Source organism: Callospermophilus lateralis, chromosome 13, assembly GCF_048772815.1.
Source record: "Callospermophilus lateralis isolate mCalLat2 chromosome 13, mCalLat2.hap1, whole genome shotgun sequence".
NCBI classification, from domain to species: domain Eukaryota; kingdom Metazoa; phylum Chordata; class Mammalia; order Rodentia; family Sciuridae; genus Callospermophilus; species Callospermophilus lateralis.
This window is the reverse complement of record NC_135317.1, coordinates 104,780,310-104,802,696: the sequence shown is the minus strand read 5'-3', so window position 1 is coordinate 104,802,696 and position 22,387 is coordinate 104,780,310. Positions and strand designations below refer to the sequence as shown.

Genomic DNA, 22,387 nt, shown 5'->3' with positions numbered 1-22,387 from the left:
CCTGCAGATGGCCTCTGGGTCTATCCAGCTTCTGATCCTGGAGGCCAATCAAATAAATCCCCTTTGGATAATCACGGATCTGTAACTCCTGTTGGTTTTGTTCCTCTAGAGAACCCTTTGACAGGTTAATTACCTAATCAAGCTTTGTAAATGCTTTACAAATACCTTTTAAACACATGTACTCTATTTCAAGAATATAAGGCATTCACATACATATCATTAAAAAAATATGTATTGTATTTATTCCCATCTACTGACGGTGTGATACTCAGGTTCAGTATGTGTGTTCACTCAAGCAGAACAACCCTGAAAGCCATTTTGAAAATTTCCACTATAACTCGGAATGGGTCTTCTAATGGAGTTCTCTTCAGATTGCTAGTGGTTTCCATTCCGTGAAGGTAGCTGCTGTGTGTAGTGCACACAGGCTTCTGACCATTCTCTTCATCAAATCCTCAGAAGGCTGACTCCTGGTACATTCAAGTATTATATCAATATTAACCAGTAAAAGCCGGTGATATTTTCCTCAACAGCCTTAGTTCCCAGGCCTTCTCCCTTCACTCACAATCTGTTTGGTGCTGTCTGCCTTTCCCTCTGAATCCCGGGGTTTTCTCCTGTTTGGGACTCTCCTACCTCTCCAACGAGGCCAGGTTAGCTTTTCTAGCTCCTTCTCTGTGCTCTCTGAAGAGTCTGGTTCAATGCCTTTGACTCTCTGACCCCTCAAGAACACACCCCCCAGTTTCAACCATAAAATCCCAGACCCATGGCAGACAAGGGTTGAACATAAGTCACTTTAAATTCCTTCTCAGGTTAATTTTGTGTATGCAAAGTGGCAAAGATTTTCTTTTTAAGAAAAAGAAATTCTTTCCATGTTTACCCTTCAACAAGACCCCTTAGGCATGAAATGCACCTGGAAATATAAATTCTACTCTGTTCTTCTATTAATGTACATATGTCTGAATAAGAATACCCATTTTGGGAAATCAATGATCTCATAAAGCAGAACTCAAGAGACTTTCTTAGAGCAAACTCGTCTTGATGGTAATGTACACAACATTCAGACTAACGCACATCTATTGTTATTCACAAATTTGGGGCCTTGGTTTATTTATTTGTTTAACCTTTAAACCTTCATTTTACATCTCTCTTGGTCACTATTGCAGCTGGTTGAGGTTCACCTCTACGTAAGCAGGTAAGTCAAGAGTTGGAAAGGTGCAGTCCCCACCAGGCCTCCTACCTGGGGGGAACAGGATTGCAGTGAATACCTTTGTCCACTAGAGGGAGCACTATAGGGGCAAATTGAATTGCAAGAGGCATCTCAATTTTCATTTGGAAATTCCCATGAAATTCTTTCAAGACCCAGTTGCCAGCTCTTAGTTTGAAGGTTGTAAGTCTGCTCACTTCTCAGAAGATCCTCAAAACCCCTGAGCAATGGTTCACTTGAACATGTGCTTCTTCTGAAGCCTAGTTAACTGGTGGCCAAGTTTGGCCCCACTTGTCCTTGTCAATCTAAGAGTGGTTTATGTGGCAGAGAAAAGCCACCTTTGCTGCTGCCTCTCTCAGCTCAGAGCCTAACTTCCCAGAGCCTTTGATGGGCTACTGTGAGTGCCCCACTAAGGAACTAGGGACAATGAAAAGAAAGTGGGCTTTGAGGGCTGGGGATGTGGCTCAAGTGGTAGCGCGCTCGCCTGGCATACGCGTAGTGCTGGGTTCGATCCTCAGCACCACAAAAAAATAAAAAATAAAATAAAGATGTTGTGTCCACTGAAAACCAAAAAATAAATATTAAAAAATTCTCTCTCTCTCTCTCTAAAAAAAAAGTGAGCTTTGAAACCCCACATTATGGGATTTGAGGTGGACAATGACAAACCACCTGGGAGGCAGGCACTCCCCAGCTTGTGTTCACCAGGACTGACAGGAATGTGGGGCCGGGAGACCAGAGACAGGCCCGACGCCCCACATGTCACAGGATGGGGTGTGCTTGTTTTTAGAGGATCAAGGAAATCCCTACCTCTTTAAGAACAGCTCCTCCCTTTTCCAATAACCCCTCCAGAATCTGAGTCCAGTGGAGCATTTGCTCTTAAAAATCACCCAGGACAGACAGGACTTGGACACACAGAAGAAGGCAGAGAAAAGGTGAGAGGAGGGAAGGACTGGTGTTGGGAAGGGCTGAACAGGAGCTTGGTACGTGAAGGGGCACAGCTGTGGGTTTAGCCGATGTGTGGCTGGGAGGAGAATGACATTTGGTCCAGGCAGATTCTGGGTTTTGTTTTTATACACTTTGGTGACTCTATCTAGAAAGTAAGAAATAGAGAGAAAAGTAGTAGTGGAGTCTAACGACAGTCTCAGGAACAAGGAAGGCTAGGAAGTGTAAGTTTTAGAAGAGAATGGAGGCAGGGAGCAGCCATGGGAAGAAGTTGTGGTCAGGAACCACCTTTCTCTTTTCGGAGAAAAGGAAGAATAGGAAGAATGTCATCAAGAAGGAAGGGGCTGGCTCCATGGCATGTGGAGATGTAGAGCCCCCAGTCTACGTCAAGTAGAATGAGAAGGCAGGTGTGAGTGTGTGTGTGTGTGTGTGTGTGTGTGTGTGTGTGTAGCTGGCCACTGCGTCTGCAGGTTCCACACCTGAGGATTCATCCAACTGTGGATGGGAACTATAGGTGGTCCTCTGATGGCTGGATCTGGTCCCAGCACACACAAGGCTTTTTTCTTGTCATTATTCCTTAAACAATACAGGGCACAGTTATACACATAGCACTTGTGTAATATCAGATATTAAAAGTAACATCAATGATATAAAGTATCCAGGAGGATGTGCATGGATTAGATACAATACTAGGCCATTTCATATAAGGGACTTGAGAATCTGCAGATTGGGATGTCCAGGGTGGGGTGGAGGCCTGGAAACAACTCTCCACGGTTCTGAGGGTGGCCGCGTGCACACACACACACACACACGAATACTGGTTTCTTCACCCAGGCCTGCATGCACAGGAGGTGACTGGGTGCTGGGTGTGTGGCTTAGTTGTGACTCTCCTTTCCTTTCTTCTGCTCATTCTCCTTGGCAAGAGTGAATGACAAAAGGCCAAACACAAAAAAGATAAATTATCTGTATATAAATTATATATATATATGTTGGCTTATCAGTCTCTCAGTTTTAGAGATTAGACTAAAAGTGTTTCATGTCTTGGAAGAAAACATTTTCTTTGGAAATTAGAGACATACAGAATATAGTTTGATTACTAACCAGAGTTCTGAAGTCTTTTTTTTTTATATATACTGTTTTCTTGGGTGCAAAAGGAAAGATTTTTATTAGGCCAAAAAGCAACACACACAAAAAAAAATACGTTTTCAGGAATACTGATGCAATCAATGTCCTTTGCCCAGGCAGCCATGGGGCGGAGAGTGGCCATCGTTGGAGCTGGTGTCAGTGGTTTGGCTGCCATCAGGAGCTGTCTGGAGGAGGGGCTGGAGCCCATCTGCTTCGAGAGGAGCGATGACGTGGGCGGCCTGTGGAAGTTCTCGGTGAGTGGGCGAGGGTGCGGGAGGCAGGGCGGGCAGAGGGGAGGTGAGCAGCACGCTGTTGAACACGGCTTCCAAACTGGCCGCCTGGTAGTTGAAGTCCCCACTGGAATCCACAAGCCACGTCAGGCTGGGAAGCAAATTCCTGGCAGGTAGAGGTCACCTAGGCAACAGGCTACCTTTGGAAGTTGGCCTTGTGTGCCAGAACTCACCGCCGGGTAAATCATTAATAACCACCATTGGGATATAAAATCCAGGGTCAAATATTGGTTAGGTTTATATTATACACGCATATAATTATTTCACTCATTTAGAAAACCCGAGGCTACCAGAGGTCCTCCTAGTGATTCTGTCCACAGACTTTAAAGTTTCGGGTGCCTTTGCTCTTGGGTGGTCACCTCTGCGGAGCACTGTTTGGCTGTGGAGCTGGGGTCATTTCTGGGCGCTCTGTCCTGTTCCCTTGGTTGAGCCTGTTGTCATGCCAATGCCATGGTCTCGGTGACGCTGCAGCTTTGTAGTGTACTTTGAAGTTGGTGACCGGACCCTTCCAGCTTCGTTCTTTTTGCTCCAGATGGGGGCGGGGCTACTCAAGGTCTCTTGCACTTCCAGGTGAATTTTAGGTTATTGTCTCTAGTTCTGTGAGGGATGACATGGGTATTTTGATGTGGATTTCACTGAATTTGTAAATTGCTTTGGGTAGTATGGACATTTTGACATTAAATTCTTCCCATTCACGAACATGGGAGGTCTTCCTATTTTTGAGAAGTCCTGTTTAATTTCTTTCATGAGGACTATGTCATTTTGACTGAAGAGGTCTTAGGGTTGTGGCTCAGTGGTTGAGCACTTGCCTTGCATGTGTGAGGCACTGGGTTTGATCCTCAGCACCACATAAAAAATAAATAAATAAATAAAAGATATTGTGTCCAGCTACAAGTAAAAAAATGTTTTAAAAAATTTATACATAGGTTGTGGTTTTTATTGTGGTAAATGAGACTCCTCTCATGATTTCTTTCTCAGCAACCTCGTTATTGGTTGGAAAAGGGACAGCTTCTTTAGTAAAAGGTGTTTTGCAAACTGGTTTTCACATGCAGAATGTTGAAATTTGACCCCTCTTGCCCTTTGAAAATTAAACTCAATGTGGATCAAAGACCTAACCTGTAAGACCTAGCATCATTAAAGTACGAGAAGAAAACACACAAAAACACTTCAAGACACTGGTATAGGGGAACCAGCCTAGGTGTCCAATAGCAGGTGAATGGGGAAAGAATAATAGTGAACATTATTCAGCCTTGTAAAGAATGATAGCCTCTCATTTGCAGCAAAATGTATGGAACTGGAGGACATTATATTAAGTGAAGTCATCAGACACAGACGAATTCTGCTGTTCTTTCTCATTGGTGGATATTTAAAAAAAAAATCATGATGTATGCAGTGATTCCAGGAGGCTGGGAAGAGCGGGGACAGGGAGGAGCATAGGAAGTTTGACAACAGGCACCCACACCCAATTAGAAGTAATAAGTTCTAGTGTTCTACAGAACAGTGTGGGAGCTACAGCTCACGATGCCCTATTCTAGATCTATGAGTTACTGGAATAGAGGAGCTGAAGGCTCTAAACACAAAGTAATGACAAGGAGACGGGAAGTTCATCACCCCGACTTGAACAGCATGTATAACACCCGCACACTGACATATCACCCTGGGATGTGCACCATTATTACACATCAGTCACAAGGTCATCTAAAATGTCAAGCTAGGCATTATGGTGCACGCCCGTGATCCCAGCTACTCAGGTATTTGAGGTCAGCCTGGGAAACTTTGCAAGATCCTCTTAAAAAAAAAAAAGTATAAAGAAATGGAAATTTTAACTGCTTTGATTTGATCATTACACAGTGTGTACATGTATTGAATCGTCACACTGCACCCTATCAATCTGTATAATTGAAATATTTTTTTGGATTTAAAAATTAAGGAGTTTCAGGTGCTGAGTTTGGCCTTGTCAAACCACATAATTAATGAGACAGCTGTGTGACAAAATAAGTGTGATTGCACTGCCCGTCTCCATCATCCATCATGGAAATCCACCAGCAGATAAGCACAAATGTACTCATCAAACGTCCTAATCCCTGGGGCCCGTGGAAGTCGCCTTATGAAAGAAAGGGATGTTTGTGCTGGGATTAAGTTTAAAATATCGAGATGGAGCCGGGAACAGTGGAACACACCTGCAATCCCAGCAACTTGGGAGGTTTAGGCAGTAGGATTGTGAGCTTGAAGCCAGCCCCAGCAACTTAGTGAGGCCTTAAGCAACTTAGTGAGACCCTTTCTTTAAATAAAAAACAAAAAGGGCTTGGGGTGTGGTCCAGTGGTAAAGCATCCCTGGGTTCAATCCCCGCAATATATATATAAAGATGCACAGAGGAAGCACAGGCCCAGGAACACAGGTGGCATCTGGACACAAAGAAGCCAAGGAATGCTGGTGTGCACCAGAGCTCGGAGGGGCAAGGAGTGGCTCCTCTCCTGAGCATCTGGAAACCAGCATGGCCCTGCTGACTTTGGGGCCCAGAGATGCTGATTTCTGATGCTGGCCTCCAGAACTACAGGAAAACCAATCCTGTTCTTTAGGCCACCGTGCTGATGGTAATTTACTACAGGAGCCACAAGAAATGAATGGAGTCCCTTACTCAGGGGTTCTTAACTCTTTCACCCCCACCAGGGCTTACAGATCACAATGCTGTGGGAACAGCAGTGCTTCTCAGCCACCCAGGACTCTGCAGCCACACCCCTGTACCCAGGTTGTATTTCCAAATTCCATCAATTTTATATTTTCATCACCTTTAATTTCTGAAGTCAGCATTTTACAATCTCTCAACTGTCTTTTCTTTCAGAAGGCTTCAGACGCCATTTAAGTGTGAGAAACTAAGGGTGCAGACAGTTGACATTTATTTGCTGCTATTTCCTAGAGCACTTTCCTCTGCCCACCTAGTTCTTCTAAACCTGATTCAAACCCAAATATCATAGTTCCCTATCCTTTGAGCACAGAGAAAATAAGGTGCTTCGTGACCAGGCCACAGGTGAAATGTCTTTCTTTCTCAGGGCTCTCCAAACAATGTATCGGTGAATTTCAAGGATATAGGCAAGAAGTTTCATGGATGGGGCTCTTTTCACTGCATTCACCCTTTCTTAACTTCCTCTGTATCTTTTCTAGTTTACAAATAGGAGGGATGTCTATTGTTGGAAATGTTTGGGATCGGAAGGTTTTAGGGTGGATTTTTTTCAGAGTTTGGAATATTTGCATATATACAATGAGATGCCTTAGAGATGAGATCTGCATCTAAACACAAAATTCATCTGTTCCTAATGTGCATCTTACACATGTAGTGAAAAGGAATTCTGTGCAATATTTTACTGTTCCTGTGTTTCATCTGCAACCCATCATGTAAGGACAGATGTGGATTTCCCACCTGCGGTGTCTATGTTGGCATTTGAAGAGTTTCAGATTTGAAAGCTTCTCAGATTTTGCATTTTCAGGTTGAGATGCCCAAGTTGTATCAACTTATTCCTTGATGTTTATTCTCTAATTTTGTTGATATAGCTTCTGTTGAACTTCCTGAATTCATTGAATTACTTACCAGGCTGCAGACATGCTGGCTTTGGGCATGTGTGCAACATTCTAATTTGTACTAAACATTCATATTCTCACAGCTGTGAGTTGCAAGAACCCTAATTAGAGATTCCCAGTGCTGGGTACTTGTCATTATGAACCAGCAACATGAAGATCTGCAGGGGATCTTTCATCAAAATCCAGTTTGCTGATTTATTATTGGGGGAGCTGCTGAGATAGAAAGGCACTGCAGCTGTGGTGTGCTCAGAGTGCCTTGGTGGCTCCACAGAGCCGTATCAGGTTCGTCTCTTCCTAACCTAGGATGGATTTTCCATTTGATGCCTTTCACTCATGTCACTGTCTTGCATGCGGAGCTCACAGCTCTGACAGCTGTGTCACAAGCTGTGTCGCAGGAGTCTCGCGCAGTGACCCTTGTTTGTCGCCTTTGATTTCTGTTTGTCTCACTCTGCACTGGGACTGCCAGCCTTCGCTGAGCAGCTACTTGGGTGCATTTAAAGCCCTGGTCAATGCTCTCAGAGTGGGACAGACTCTGTTTTATAAAGTGCCCCAGTTTATTCCAGCATGTGACCAAGACGAGAACCACACACGAGGTCCGATCTTCACTTCATGGCCTCTCTAAGATTTTAGAAGGGTGGTTCTTTCTATAACTTCTCAGAATTAGTAGAACCAATTTGGATACTTTTTCATTTCTGAAAGTTAAAACTTTGTTGCCTACATAAGTACCATAAATGCAATGTGTTTGGTTCAAAATAGATACTTTATATGTGGTGGAAAGCTCAATTTTTAAAAGATTAAATTTTAAAATGTTAACATTGACATATCTTATAAATAGTTGGCAGTTGGCAACCGCCTGTCACTGTTTGCTGTTATACATTGAACACTCATTTATAAACTGATCACTCATGCTCACGAGGTGACACATTGAAATCATTCAAGATTGAAAATTTGGAAAACATCCATCACCGTGTTTAATGTCTTGAGGAGATAAAATGATTCTAGTTATATATTTCTTAAAGGACATAATGAAACTAGTTCCCTTAGAAAGAAAATATGTGAAGAAAAGCACGTCCTTCCACATTCTGTGGAAGATCTGCTCAAGTGAAGTTGACTTATGTGTGGTCTTACTGAGTCTCCCTGTGGGTGAAGGCGACTCACCTGTGTGATTGCGCAGAACTGCTGTGAATACCATCAGAACACTCAGGTACCAATTTCCTTCACTCACAGGAACGTGTGGAGGAGGGCAGGGCGAGCATCTACCCATCAGTCTTTGCAAACTCTTCCAAGGAGATGATGTGCTTTCCAGACTTCCCCTATCCTGAGGACTTCCCCGTCTTCATGCACAACCGCAAGCTCCAGGAATACATCACCTCATTTGCCAGAGAAAAGGGCCTTCTAAAACACATACAATTTGAGGTAAGAAATAGCTAACCTTAGGTGTCCTGATGAAGAAGTTCCATTTTTCTTTTAAGTACTCTTTTCCTATTTGACAACATTTTAAATAGGGTGGCTTCTACAATCCTAGATTCAGAGAACATGGACTTATTGTCTATAACATATGAGAAACTTACAAATATTTGACTACATAAAATTCTTGGACCAAAATGGCACTAACTCAGAAATCGATAACAAATAAATCAATGCAAAATATCCCAGAAATTTAGAAATTAAAGACTCTTAGTCAGGTGCATTGGTGCATGCCTGTAATCCCAGTGATTCAGGAGGCTGAGGTGGGAGGATTGCAAGCTTGAGGCCAGCTTTACACAACTTAGTGAGACCCTGTCTCAAATAAAAAATAAAAAGGGTTGGGGATGTGGCTGAATGGTTAACCACCCTTGTGTTCAATTGCTGTCACAAAAAAACAAAACAAAACAAAAACTGTTTTTCTAAATAACATATGGGTCAAAGAAGAAATTTAATGAAATTTTTTAAATATCTAGAACTGAATATTTAGACTGTATGCATTAGTACTTGAGCTATCCTTTCATGAAGTTATAAACTTAAATGTTTACAATAGAAAGTGAGAAAGGTTTAAAAGTCATAAGTTAAGGAATTTTAAGAAATTTATAGAAGAAAAACATAATGAACCCAAAGAACATAGAATGAAAGTGATAATAAAGTATTGATTAAATAGAAAGCAAAATTGAAAGTACAACCTTTGAAAAGTCTAATAAAATAAGCAACAGACAAATAGCTGGGGAAAAAATGAGCCAAGACAAACAAATAACATTGAGAAAGAAAAAGTAGACAGAATAGATAAAATTTAAAAATATAACCAGAATACTATAAAAGTGTTTGCTAAATAATATTTTAATTTGTTTAAATCTTTAAAATCTTTTTTAAAAATGTTTTTTAGTTGTAGGTGGACACAATACCTTTATTTAATTTATTTATATATGGTGCTAAGGATAGAACCCAGTGCCTCACATGTGCTAAGTGAGTGCTCTACTATTGAGCCACAACCCCAACCCCTTAAAATCTTTTTTAACATACCAAAATTCACTCAAGAAACAGTAGAAAGCCTGATAAGTCTTTGGTGATTTATAATTTTTGACTCAGAAATTAGAAATCTTCCATAAAGAAAGTAAGAAGATAGTTCCATAGATGAGTACTTTCAAATTTGCAATAGACAAATTATTTCAGTATTTTACAAATTCCTTTGGAAGTTAAAAATAGGTGTTTTCCAAACTCACCTATAACATTATAACCTTAATATCAAATGCAGAAGGCTGGGGTTGTGGCTCAATGTAGAGCGCTTGCCTAGCACGTGTGAAGCACCATATTTAAATAAGTAAAATAAAGGTCCAAAAAATTTTTTAACTAAAAACAAATTTTAAAAAAATATCAAATTGGGCTGGGGGTGTGGCTCAAGCGTTAGCGTACTCTCCTGGCATGTGTGGGGCACTGGGCTCAGTCCTCAGCACCACATAAAAATAAAATAAAGATGTTGTGTCCACTGAAAACTAAAAAATAAATATTAAAATCTCTCTCTCTCTCTTTCTCTCTCTCTCTCTCTCAAAAAAAAGTCAAATGCAGAAAAAGTAAATATGAAATAGGAAAATTATAGGCCAGCCTCCCTCCAGAAAATCAATTCAAAAATCCTTCAAAAATGATAGCAACAGAGTATTTTAAAAAATTAACAGTCTTTATTGAATTGAGTTTGGTCTAAGGATGCAAGATTTTAATATTATAAAATATAAAGATGTAATCCACTATAAAAACCTATCATAGGAAAAAAATCATATATTTAACAAATTCAAAAAAGACATTATCTTAAACTCAACACCCATTTGTGTTTGAAAGATAAAAAAAAAAAAGGAGAAAATTCTCACCAAACCAAGATTAGAAGGGACTTTTCTTGACCCCTCAAAATATCCATGAACATTGTCTTCAGTCTGCACTGTTCAATATTGCAGCCTCCAGTCACACTGGAAAAAGTGAGATGTGTTTAAAGTGTAAAACGCACACTGGATTCCAACATCTTGCTATGAAAAAATAAAAATATTTTATTTTGATTACATACTGAAACTCTACTGGAGTGGCTATATCAGGTTAAGTTATACATTTTTTCACTTTTAAATGAGACTGCTGGAAATTCTTAAATTACATATGTTGTGCATATGATATCACTAGTGGACAGTTCTGTGCTGAAGAGCAAACAGAAACATTTCCCTCAAAATCCAGAAGGTGAGGACTCCTAATTATTATTACTTCTCTTCAATAATCTGAAATTTAAGAAACAATGGAATAAATAAGGAAAAATAAAAGGAATGACAACTTGGAAGAAAAGCACCGTTATTGTAGATGATATGGTCGTCTGTGTACTAAATCCAAAGGAATCTACAAAATATTAGAATTCGTAGAAATACAAAAAAGTTAGGCAAGGAAATAGCCTATAAACTCAGCATACAGAAATCAACTACATTTCTGTAAGCCAACAGCAAACAGAAACTATGATCCAAAACAGGTATGATTCACAGTAGCCTAAATAAGTAGGTAGATAGACGAATAAATAATGTGATTCTAAAGAATGACGTACAAGATCTGATGGGTTCATATGTGACCGTCTTATTATTTTACTTCTTAAGTAGAGTGTCATACATATGTGTGTGTTCTCTCATATGTATGAAATACTACATAATAAAATCTCTAATACCAAATAAAAAATTATCCTTTCAATATAACCAGAAGAATTGAAAGGTTTTTTTAAAAAGAAGGAGCAGGCAGCCATTTAGCCACGACTAAAGGTTCACTGATGGCGGGGACTGGAGCTGCTCAGCACAGTCCCAACAGCCTCCCCTCCCCTGGGAGGCCCCGGGAGGTTTAAACCTTCTCCCTCGGCCCACTGAACCAGAGATCTGGACATGTGCTTTTACAAAGCTTTCTAGGCAACTCTGCCACCTAAGAAAGCCTGAGAGAAACTTGTGTCCTGGATACAGACGATGTCTCTCACTTTAATACAACACTAATATTAACAGTGAAATGTCTAGAGGTTAGGATGCGACTGCCGTTGCAAAGAGTGCTAGCGACCAGGGTGCTTCTGTGTGGCATGTGCCTCTTGTGAACTATGACCGAACTCACTGTTATATCTCAAAGGGTGTCATTCTTGCAGTGCAGAAAGTACTGGAGGTACACTAGAAACCGTGCGAGAATAAAAAGCACACAAGCACGCCACATGTCATGTTTTGATTTCTTTGAAGAGAATTTTGAATTTTGAATATGAATCTTACGAATGAATTTTTTTTTCCTAAGCCACTATCAAGAGTATTTTTCACACTATTTCTTCCAAATCTACCTATAAGCATAGAAAAGAAGGTTTTCTTTCTGTATTTCTCTCAGACACTTGTATCCAGTATAAGTAAGCGTCCTGATTTCTCAACTACTGGCCAATGGGATGTTGAAACTGAAAAGAACGGTAAAAAAGAGTCGGCTGTCTTTGATGCTGTTATGATCTGTTCTGGACATCATGTATACCCCAACCTACCCAAAGACTCCTTTCCAGGTAAGTCTGAAATGTAGGCCACCATCTACAAATTTGACAAAAAGGAATAAACTAATGATGTCTGTATTACTATGACTTCTGTTGCTATAATAGAATACTTGAGGCTTGACACATTATTAAATAAAGGTGCATTTGGCTCATGATTCCGGCTAGAACATCCAAGTGTCATGGTGCTAGCATTCTAGCAAGGGACCCTTGGCTGCACCATCACACAGGGCAGAAATGGAAAGGGAGCCAGCCATTTGCCCAAAGAGTAGATTCCGTGGTGGGACAGAAGCAAGAGGGATTGGGGAGCCCGGCTTGCTCTCATGGAAATAAACACCCCACCAGACCAGCACTACCCTTTCCAAGGGGAGTGCCCCCAGGGGTCACATTTCCTCCTTCATGGTCCCCCTCTTGAGGGTCCCACCTCCTCTCACCCCGCCACATTGGGGACCAGACTCCCAGCACAGAATCCTTTGGGGGACACACTCTACCCATACCCAAGTGTCTTTTTTCTTCAAATAAAATGCCAAGGTAAAAGGACATTCCTGCTCTATCTAATGGAGCATTAAAATCCCTCCTCTCTGTGACTTTACCCACGTGGTTAAAGGAGTTTGATATTTTAATGGGAACGTCTCCCACTTGTCCACAGGTCTGGAGCACTTCGGGGGCCAGTGCTTCCACAGCAGGGAGTACAAGGACCCGGGCCTGTGGAAGGGGAAGCGAGTGCTGGTGATTGGCCTGGGGAACTCGGGCTCTGACATTGCCATAGAGCTCAGTCGCCTGGCTGAAAAGGTACCGCCCCACACCACCAGGGTCAGCATAGAAGCACATAACGACATTGAGAGGTGGGGTCTGCAATGGGGAGGGGGCACCTGGTGAAAGCTAAGAAGTATTTCATAAGGCCCAGCTTCCTAGGTGACAGGCAGGGGCAAGGAGTGATGCTGGCATCCAACAATCTTTTTTTTTGGGGGGGGGTGGACAACCAGGGATCGAACATAGGGGCACCCGGCCACATCCCCAGCCCTATTTTGTATTCTATTTAGTGACAGGGTCTCACTGAGTTGCTTAGTGCCTTGCTTTTTGCTGAGGCTGACTTTGAATTTCTGGTCTTCCAGCCTCAGCCTCCCGAGCCGCTGGGATTACAGGTGTGCACCACCACACCTGGCCCAGTGGTCTTTCTTCAACACATGGGTGCCTCACACCTGTCTGATTGACTCCTCTAAAACTGGAGTGGATTCAGGGTCAAGGTCATGACTCTGAGACTCGTGGGCAACTTGTTCAGTGCCTCTGAGTCTCAGGTTCCTCATGCTGCATCCGAGGGTATCTGTTGGAAGCCTCCTGGGTGCCGGGCACTGGGGTGCGTGTTGGAGGGAGCGAGAAACACAGCAGACATTGGCCTTACATGGAACTCCCGTCTAGTGCAAAAAGACACGTGGAATAAGTAAATGCTCAAATGTGCAAGTTAAAGCTGAAAAGGACTAGAAAATCAAGACACAGCCTGTCACCAGGCCATCAGTCGAGGCTACCTACTTCCTGGGGCAACTGGAAGGACCTGGGACCCTTTTCCCTAATGACCTGTACGCTGAGAACTAGAAGCTGAGAGAGGCAGAGGTCAGAAAGTCTTGAAGCAAGGGGCTCAGTGTCTCACAGTCTTGTGGCTGCAGCTCAGGGGTTTGGGAAAGGACGAGCTGAGGAGAGGCTGGGGAAGATGGAGAAGATGGTGACATGGATCCTCAGGGAATGAGCTCATACAGATGTCACCTGCTAGCTTGGGCAGATTCTGTAAAGGTTGGCACTCGGAATCCCAGAGATAGGAATCACATCTCCAGATGTCATAGGTCCCCAACATGGGTCATCCCAAGAGGTGCCCCGGCCATCCACTACACATGTCCACCTTGACCTCATGGTGCTGCGGTCACTGAAATGGGGTGATGGTGACGGGACACAGGGCGTGAACACAGATTCCTGTGTGCCTGTTTACCACACTGCATGGCACAGGGAGGAACACAGGAACTCGGCCCCATAGTCTCTCTTCCAAGGAATGTAAGAGGTAGCTCACCGACGCGTGCGGATCCAACATGACGGCAAGAGCTCAGCAGAATGGGTGACTGCAGTGTAGGGGCTGCCCCTGGAGGAAAGGGCAGATGCCAGGACCCAGTGCCTAAGTGACTGCAGACCTGGAGGCCTCACAGCAGGCGGACCAGAGCCCATCCTCGACAGATCATGGACGCTCAGGGTGGAGGAGGCAGACGCTGCACTTGGAGCGCTCATGGCAGGAGCAGAGGCGTGAAGACGGGAGGAGCCGCGCGCGCTCGGCTGCTGAGACTCCTCCAGCTGGATGGAGGCTCTCGCCCTGGTGACCTGCGTCCTGCACCACGGTGCTCCACACCTGAGTGGAGAGGAGTCCTGGGAGGGTGGGACGACGGGAGCTCGCTTCACCATGCCATTTACAGAAAGGGACTGAGGGCCAGGACTGCCCTCGGCCTCGTGGAGGCCCAACAGGGAGTCAACCCTGGAGCTGAAATTCTGGTCTTCCGATGCCAAGAACCGGGTAGCTGCGGGAACTGAGTCAGGAAAGAAAGGGTGGGGTCGGGTGACGACGTCTTTTCCAGGACTTCAACAGCAGGCTAAATAATTAGAAGTCATCCACAAGCGAAGGTAAACTATCGAAGCCTCCTGAGCTCAGGAAAGGTATGAGGAAACCACCACGGTGCCGTGGAATTTGGGTGTGTCCCCATGATGGATGAGCGGGAAGAAAGACCATTTCCCAGGCTCTCCATTCATTGATCTTCAGTCTTTTGCTATTTGTCTAGCTTCCCTGATAAGAAATGCCTTTAAATGACACTATATATAAAAATGTTTTTTTTTTTTCTGGGGGGTGTTTGGGATGAACAAAACCCGAGCAGGTGCCACGTGCTATGAGCCACGTTGTGAAGGTGGTAGCATTAATCAGCCCTCGCACAGACGTGGCACTGCTCCTCCCCACGCTGACACCAGGAGGCCAGGATTTGAGCCTGTGGCTTTCCAATTCCAAATTCCTTCCTTCTTTTAGGACGGAGGCGGGCGTTTTAGTTCAAAACACCCGCTGTTAGATCATGATTGCTTGTCTGTGGATGGCAGCGGTCAAGGAAGCCCTCAAAGAATCATGGCTGGAATTCCGTTATCCGTCACCTAAGGCAGGGAAGACTGGGGTAAAATGGGCCAGCACCCACCCAGCAGGGCAGCTGACCTCAGATGGAATTAGCTCCAGTGAATGACCCGGGAGTGCTCTGGGGGTCCCTTTGAGATTTTCCCAAGTCGAGGTGACTGATGGTCTGAGCCTTTTACACCTGCCTGGGCCAGTCACTGCCTGCAGGGGACTCAGGAAGGGCCCAAGACCTCGAGGGAGACCCATCACTTCAGCCAAAGCAACTCCCAAAGAGGGCTGGGTGCTGAGGGATTCCTGCAGCAACACCCGGGGGAGCCGGGTGATGACCCCATTCCTACAGGGGACACGGGGAAGCCCATCGCAACGTCCACTGTAAATGTGCAGCTTTCATGGTTGACTTGGTGTTTGCAGGTCGTCGTCAGCTCCAGAAGTGGCTCCTGGGTGCTGAGCCGGGTCTGGGACGATGGCTACCCCTGGGACATGGTGTTCATCACGCGCTTTCAGACGTTCCTCAAGAACAGCTTGCCCACAGCCATCTCCGACTGGTGGTACATGAAGCAGATGAACTCAAAGTTCAAGCACGAGAACTACGGCTTGATGCCTCTAAACGGGTAATGTAGCTGGACGTGGTGTTTCTGCTGAGTTGTTTCAGTGTCAACAACCCTGAAAGTGTGTAGTGACCACAAAGCAAATCAAAATATTGGTGTGGTGATCACATTCCATACACCAGAGGATCAAGAGCTGCCAGTCTTAGGAGTGATTTCCATACATCCTCCGTAGCAGATATACTCGACTGCACAGTCCCACGAGGCTTAAGCAATCGGTTCCTACGATAATGATAATAGCACTTAACGTTTTAAGCACTTAATTCATGTCAGAGTGTTCTTAAGCCTCTGCTAGGCTCCAACGTGTATTATCTCATTTTATCCGCACAACTCTGAGGAGAGCTCCTTAGCATCCCCATTTTAGAGACAAGAAAACTGAGGGTCAATGTAGTTCGTAACTTTACCCAAGTCCCTCAGCCAGCATTCAGAACATTCAAAGCAGCCAGACCTGTTGACTATTGGCCACGTGCTCGCTGCCTCACACCTAGTGGCAAAGTCAAACAAGGCAAGACAGCTTTCCCCTGGGGACACTCACTGCACACCCCCAGCCGGTCCCCCTCACTGAACTATGGCCACATCTTGAGCTTCCTCCTCAGTGGCTCCTCTCACTCCTCCAAGCCCATCTCACAGTAAGAAATGACTCTGAAATGGAGTGAAAAGACCAAACCTCAAAGTGACTTCATTAATTCAATAAGTGTCAGTTGAGCATTTATTACCTGCCAGTCCCCGGTTAGGTCCTGGGGATACAGCAACAAGTAACAGGAAACTGACGAGCTAGAAAGAGTGGCCCTCATGGGCAGGCTGCCATGGGAAGAAAGGGCCAGCAAGGCGGTGGCACGCGCCATCAGGACAGCTTCCATCAGGGTCCTCAGCTGGGGGGGAGAGGACCCTGGGGGGGTCAGAAGAGGACTTGGAGGGAGACTTCAGAGGTGAGGAATGGCCTGGGGGTGTGTAGGGGATCGCCCGCTGCCTGGGGCTTGGTGACAGCATCAACCTGACTCCTGGGAAGGGGAGAAAGGCTGCGGAGGAGCCAGCCATGGGACCTAGTGGGCACTGTGGGGAGTGTGGCCTTCACTCTCAAGGTGACAGGAAGCCACAGGCATCCGAGCACGTCAGGGACGAGATCTAAGTTTGCACTGGAGGTCACTCCAGCCGCTGTGGTCGCCACCGGATGCAGAGGGCAGAGCCGGGCAGAGCCATGCAGCAGTAAAGGACCAGTTAAGAACTACTGTCACACCTAGATGACAGGATGGCGGCTTGGACACGGCTTGCCGGCAGTGAGGGGTCGGAAGTGGCAGATTCCAAGGGAGCCTCAAGGCAGACCCAGACAGGATCTTCTGTTGGACTGGATCAAGGGTGTGAGAGCAAGAAGGCGCTGGAGGACGGAGCAGGGTGGCGTTGACACTCGCTGGGGGAGAAGCCTGCGGGGAAGCAGGGGTCTCATCTGAGACAGAGGAGCTCGGGATGCCTGGTAGGCTTCAGGTAGGAGGTGGAGTGTGACATCAAGGTGGAACAGAGGTTCGATCCTCAGGTTCAATGTGAGGGTAGACAGAGAGGTGAGGGCTGGGGGTCGAGTCCCGGGATGTGCCACTGTTTACAAGTCAGGAGGAGAAGGCCTCAGGAGGAGAAGGCCGCAGCAGGATTCTGAGGAGCACAGGAGGTGGACAGGAAGGAACCAGGGTGCCTGACCCGGAAGCCAGAGGAGGACGCTATTTCAAGAGGGAGGAAGCCGTCCGCTGTGCACACACTGCAATAAGCTGAGCCAAAGGAGGAGTAGGCCGTCGGACTCCGGTGGCCCCATGAGAGCAGTTCGCGGTGGTGTTGGTGGGGCAGGTGCCATTGGTTTAAGTGAGTGGCAGGTGACGGCGCAGTGAGCCCAGGGTTTCCCAGCAGGATTCCACCCGACTCCTGGTCTGGCTTGGTTTCCCTCCATGAGAGTCTACCTGTGGCTCTCACAGCACCTGCTGCCACATAATAACCAGCCCCCCAGTTCCACAGTGAGCTCAGATGGATCTGTGTCCACTAGGGGTGTTACTGGGTAAAAATTAGTGGAACTCGCTCTTTTCAGACTTCCAGGGCCCAAAGCTTCAGACCGGCCCCCTCCTTTCCTGGCCAATGAGATTCCTAGGTGCCCTGTCCCTCACCTGGGGGTGTGCAGGCCTCGTCCCTCTGTGACAGCCCAGCTGCACTAACCCACCTTCCACCTTCTTGCTCCTGTTGGACTTTGTATTGCGACGGCCAGGCTGGAGCTTACTAGGAGCAGCAACTGACGTTTTTCAGCACTGGAGCCCAAGCTAGAGATTGCAAAATTCTTCATGTTATTCAGGTCTCTCAGCCACCTGAGGCAGGTATGAGTGTTAGTGCCAGACGAGAAAAATGAGGCACAGAGAATCTAAGAACCCTTGATTTTATCCAGGTTCACAGGTGATAAATAGTTGCAAAGAAAAAGTACAAGTAGCAGGCACTGTCACATTAGGACTTTTCCCTATAAGGAAATAGGAGTATTCACCGGGTCTCACTGGGGTCTCAGGCCAGAGAGGCTGGAATTAAAGGAGGGGAGGGACACTCACTCCTCTTGAGCATGAGGATTGTAACTTGGGCTCTGAAAGAAGGAGAAAAGGCAAATGATGGGAAATTAATGTAAAGGCAAAGCCTCAATTCAGGGGGAACGGGCTAGAAAGCACACCGCCTCGTTTTGGTTGGGTGTGGGGTTCATGCTTGGATTTGGAACGAGCGAGGGATGGGCGAGAAGGGGAGCAGCATAGAAAACAGATTCGGGGTCAGCAAAGCTGCCTCCCTGCGGTTTTGTTGTTTTTTTTTTTAACTATGTTGGTTACTCCACAGCTCAGAAAAAAATATCCTGGGTAGTGTTCTCCTTCCTTATCAATTTGTATATGACCCAGGGGAAAATATTGCTGTTCTAATGCTTGTCTCCATGTCCCACAGAGCCCTGAGGAAAGAGCCCGTGTTCAATGATGACCTCCCCGCCCACATCCTCTGCGGCAGGGTCTCCATCAAGCCTAATGTGAAAAAGTTCACAGAGACCTCGGCCATTTTTGAGGACGGGACGGTGTTTGAAGCCATCGATTGTGTCATCTTCGCCACAGGCTACAGTAATGCCTACCCCTTCCTTGATGACTCCATCATCAAAAGCAGGAACAACGAGGTCACCTTGTACAAAGGCATCTTCCCCCCGCAGCTCGAGAAGTCCACCTTGGCTGTGATTGGCCTTGTCCAGTCCCTGGGGGCTGCCATCCCCACAACGGACCTGCAGGCCCGCTGGGCAACCCGAGTCATAAAGGGTAAGCAGCTAGAGTTCAGGGACGGGTGCCAATGACAATGTCATTGAGTCCTTGTGAAAACCATGGTCCTCGTTACAAGGACCCCATCTGGTTTTGAGCATCTGTGACTCCATGTTCTTCAGTGCTCTATTTTATAATCCATTTGAACTCTATCACGTTGGACTGTGATGTGCAGTAGTAAGAGATTGTTAGGGAAGCTTTTTGTCACTTATGGTTCCTTCGAGCTGACAGCCACCCACAGTCACTCATTAGACTTCAGAACACCCGAGTTCTTAATCTGAAGTGCATGACAGCTTCATAAAGTTGTGATTTCAAAAATCAGCAAGGTGACATCACTTGGAAGGTTAATAGGAAAAGGTGCTTCAAGCCCATATCCAGCCCGCTCAGGTGTCCACGGCCATGGTCAGCCTGGTGCTAGGTTTGATGCTACCATGGTCTTCCCTCTGTGTGTCCGTGAAGGAGAAGCAGTGCATGATCAGAGGCAGAGAGTGCCAGGTGTGGCCCAGGGTCCATTTCTAAGATAGAAGAGGAATGACTTTCTATGTTATCAATAAAAGGAAAAGGACACCACAGACTTGGCTGGGGCCGGTAAGGAAGGCCATCAGTGTCCTCCGATGGCGGGCCCTGGGGTCAGATGCACGGAACTTCTGCAGTTGTGTACAGATGCTCATCACAAGACTAAGTAGGCTCCCATGATTAGAGGGGAACAAAGGACGTCAAAGGTCATTGCATAAAGTTGAGTTGCACCTTGAGCATAAAATTTCTGGATGAGAAAGGCTGGGTGGCCTGCTGCCTTTTACAGCCATATCTGAGGCTCCCGGTCCTACCACGGCTTATGGGGTTTAAAGATTCTTCCACTCACAGGAACTTGGAGGCTACCTCTACCCATCCTGCCGGCCCCTCACCACCAGGCTTCCCACACTCAGTGATCTCCCTGCAACTCCCTGACTCCCCGACCTCAGGCAGAGGGTGCTGCTGCCCAGAGGCTGATGTTGCTTGGGGAGGCAGCAGACAGGAAGGTGATGGCTTGAGGTTGCCCTTGGCGCCCCTCAGGGCTCAAGCCCAGAGAGACTGGAACCTAAGGAAGGGAGGACACTCACTCTCTGAGGACAGGAGTTGTAACTCGGGCTCTACAGAAAGGGAACGCTCAGACCTAGGACAGATAGGAAATCAGCAAGCAGCCTCTTTGGGGAGAACCAGAGGCCCAGGACACGGGGGCCAGTAAGAAGCAGCCCAATGGCAGCAGCTGGTGGACACGAACACAGTCAGTTTCTCCCCAAATCTCTTCCTGCCCAAGGACAAGACGGGTTCCCAGGGGTGGAAGCAGCTGCTCAGTGATCCCCACCTCTCAGGAGTGACGGAAGGGGTCACTGAGCAGCTGTGCCGGTGGGGCCTGAGCCACCAGATCTGAGCTAGGAGTTCTAATTCCATCCAAAGTGATTCCAAGATCGCCAAAAAGCCATCCTAAATTGAAAGGGTCTCTGGACCCTTTCTTTGGACAGAAACCATTCGGGCTTATTTCGGAGAACTCTGTCAACCTCTGTGAGCAGCTCCATGTCAGATTTTGTCTTCTGAGGCTCTTCTATGTCCTTGGTGACTTGAGGACAGTGCATGTCCTTCATTTTCAGGAAGACCTGTGGGTGGTCCATGGGAGCCTGGAGGCTTCACTAAATTCTGTATTTTACTTGCTGGAAATTCCCTCTTCCAGCAAAGCAGAATTATTTCCTATGGAGTTTTGTTTGGTTGGTTTTTTAAAAAGATATTGAAAAAACGTCCTGCCAATTCACCTCTGTGTGGCTTAAAAATATGACTGAAAAATTAGAATATCATCCCTGAACCTGATATGAAACTTCTGGTAATCAGTTTAAGAATAAAGATAAAGCTAACCAGACGGTGGTTTTGAATTATTGTGAGGTGTCTCAGTTCTGAGAAGATGAGGAGTGGAAGCTGAGCATTGTCTGTCTCAGAAATCACCTGTTCATGTCTCCAGCATCTTATTTTACTACACTGAAAAAAAAAAATGGAAATAACTAATGTGTCTTTTAACTTGTTAACAAGGGAACGTGGGAGGCTCTTGCTACACGAGAGTTGTTCACCTGTTGTCTTTTCTTTCCGTCTCTCTCAGGAACTTGTAGTTTGCCTTCTAGGAAAGACATGATGAGTGACATTGATGAGAAAATGGGGAAAAAGCTCAGATGGTAAGAGCGCCTGTTGTTGACAGAGGTCCAGGGGGGTGGGAATCTGTGGGACTGAATGAGGTCATCCGGGTGACAGCTATGAGCCACGTCCGTCTCACGAAGAAGAGCTAGTGAAAACGGTAGCGTTTCCTCCCCTGCCTCTAGGTTTGGCAAAAGCGAGACCATACAGACGGATTACATTGTTTACATGGACGAACTGGCCTCCTTCATTGGGGTGAAGCCCAGCATCCCGTGGCTGTTCCTCACGGATCCCAGATTGGCCGTGGAAGTTTTCTTCGGCCCCTGCAGCCCCTACCAGTTCAGGCTGGTGGGCCCAGGGAAGTGGCCAGGAGCCAGGAACGCCATCCTGACCCAGTGGGACCGGACACTGAGGCCCACCAGGACGCGCGCAGTGGGGGAGATGCAGAAGCCTAGCCTGCCCACCCAGCTCTTCAAGTTCCTGGCTCTTCCCCTTCTGCTCCTTGCTGTTTTCCTTGCGTGGGTCTAACCACTATTCCTGCCAGAGTTTCTGGGTTACTACTGGTAGGAACTTAGCTATTTGAAAATTGAGATTTCACACACCCTGCATTCCTGTTGGGGATCATTTGCAGCACCCTGCAGACACTGGGCGATGAATCAGTTGCTTCCTAGGCTTTTAAGAAGACCCTTTCAGATTCAGGTCTCAGCAGATCATTAGCTATTTCTCCTTCCTTTCCACTCTCACTTCATGATCAGAATGGGCTTCTTCAGGTCTAAACCATCTCCTGAAACATTTCCTTCTTTAAAGTTGTTTAAATATGCGCTTCACGTGTAATCAAAATACAAATCAAGCAGAATCATAGTTATCATAGATATTCCTAGGCTGCCTCCACCATTTGCAGGATCTAGAGGATGGTCTGGCTTTATGTTCTATTTTGTTTCATGCAGCCTGCTCTGGGCAATACCTCCTGTTTCCTGGCCAAGAAACAGCAGAGACCTGGCCAATGTACTAAGTTAACACAAAGTAGCACATTTTATTCATGTTCTCAATAAG

General features: G+C 45.9%; 1 protein-coding gene across 1 annotated transcript; it reads left to right on the top strand.

Annotated features, from left to right (window-relative positions):
- Window positions 1–2,081: 2,081 nt before the first annotated feature.
- On the top strand, window positions 2,082–21,862 carry LOC143412200 (flavin-containing monooxygenase 3-like). The gene is made up of 9 exons (XM_076873024.1): window positions 2,082–2,133; window positions 3,385–3,522; window positions 8,363–8,551; window positions 11,975–12,137; window positions 12,772–12,914; window positions 15,682–15,881; window positions 18,822–19,177; window positions 21,303–21,375; window positions 21,520–21,862. The coding sequence occupies exons 2-9, from the start codon at window positions 3,391–3,393 to the stop codon at window positions 21,860–21,862; spliced, it is 1,599 nt and encodes a 532-aa protein (XP_076729139.1). The 5' UTR covers window positions 2,082–2,133; window positions 3,385–3,390.
- The last annotated feature ends 525 nt before the right edge of the window (window positions 21,863–22,387 follow it).

Bases quoted from the DNA above. Each gene is read 5' to 3' on its own strand.
- LOC143412200 (XM_076873024.1), top strand. From the start codon at position 3,391: ATGGGGCGGAGAGTGGCCATCGTTGGAGCTGGTGTCAGTGGTTTGGCT. The intron at 12,915-15,681 runs GTACCGCCCCAC...TGGTGTTTGCAG, and splicing joins TCAGTCGCCTGGCTGAAAAG to GTCGTCGTCAGCTCCAGAAG. The intron at 15,882-18,821 runs GTAATGTAGCTG...CATGTCCCACAG, and splicing joins GGCTTGATGCCTCTAAACGG to AGCCCTGAGGAAAGAGCCCG.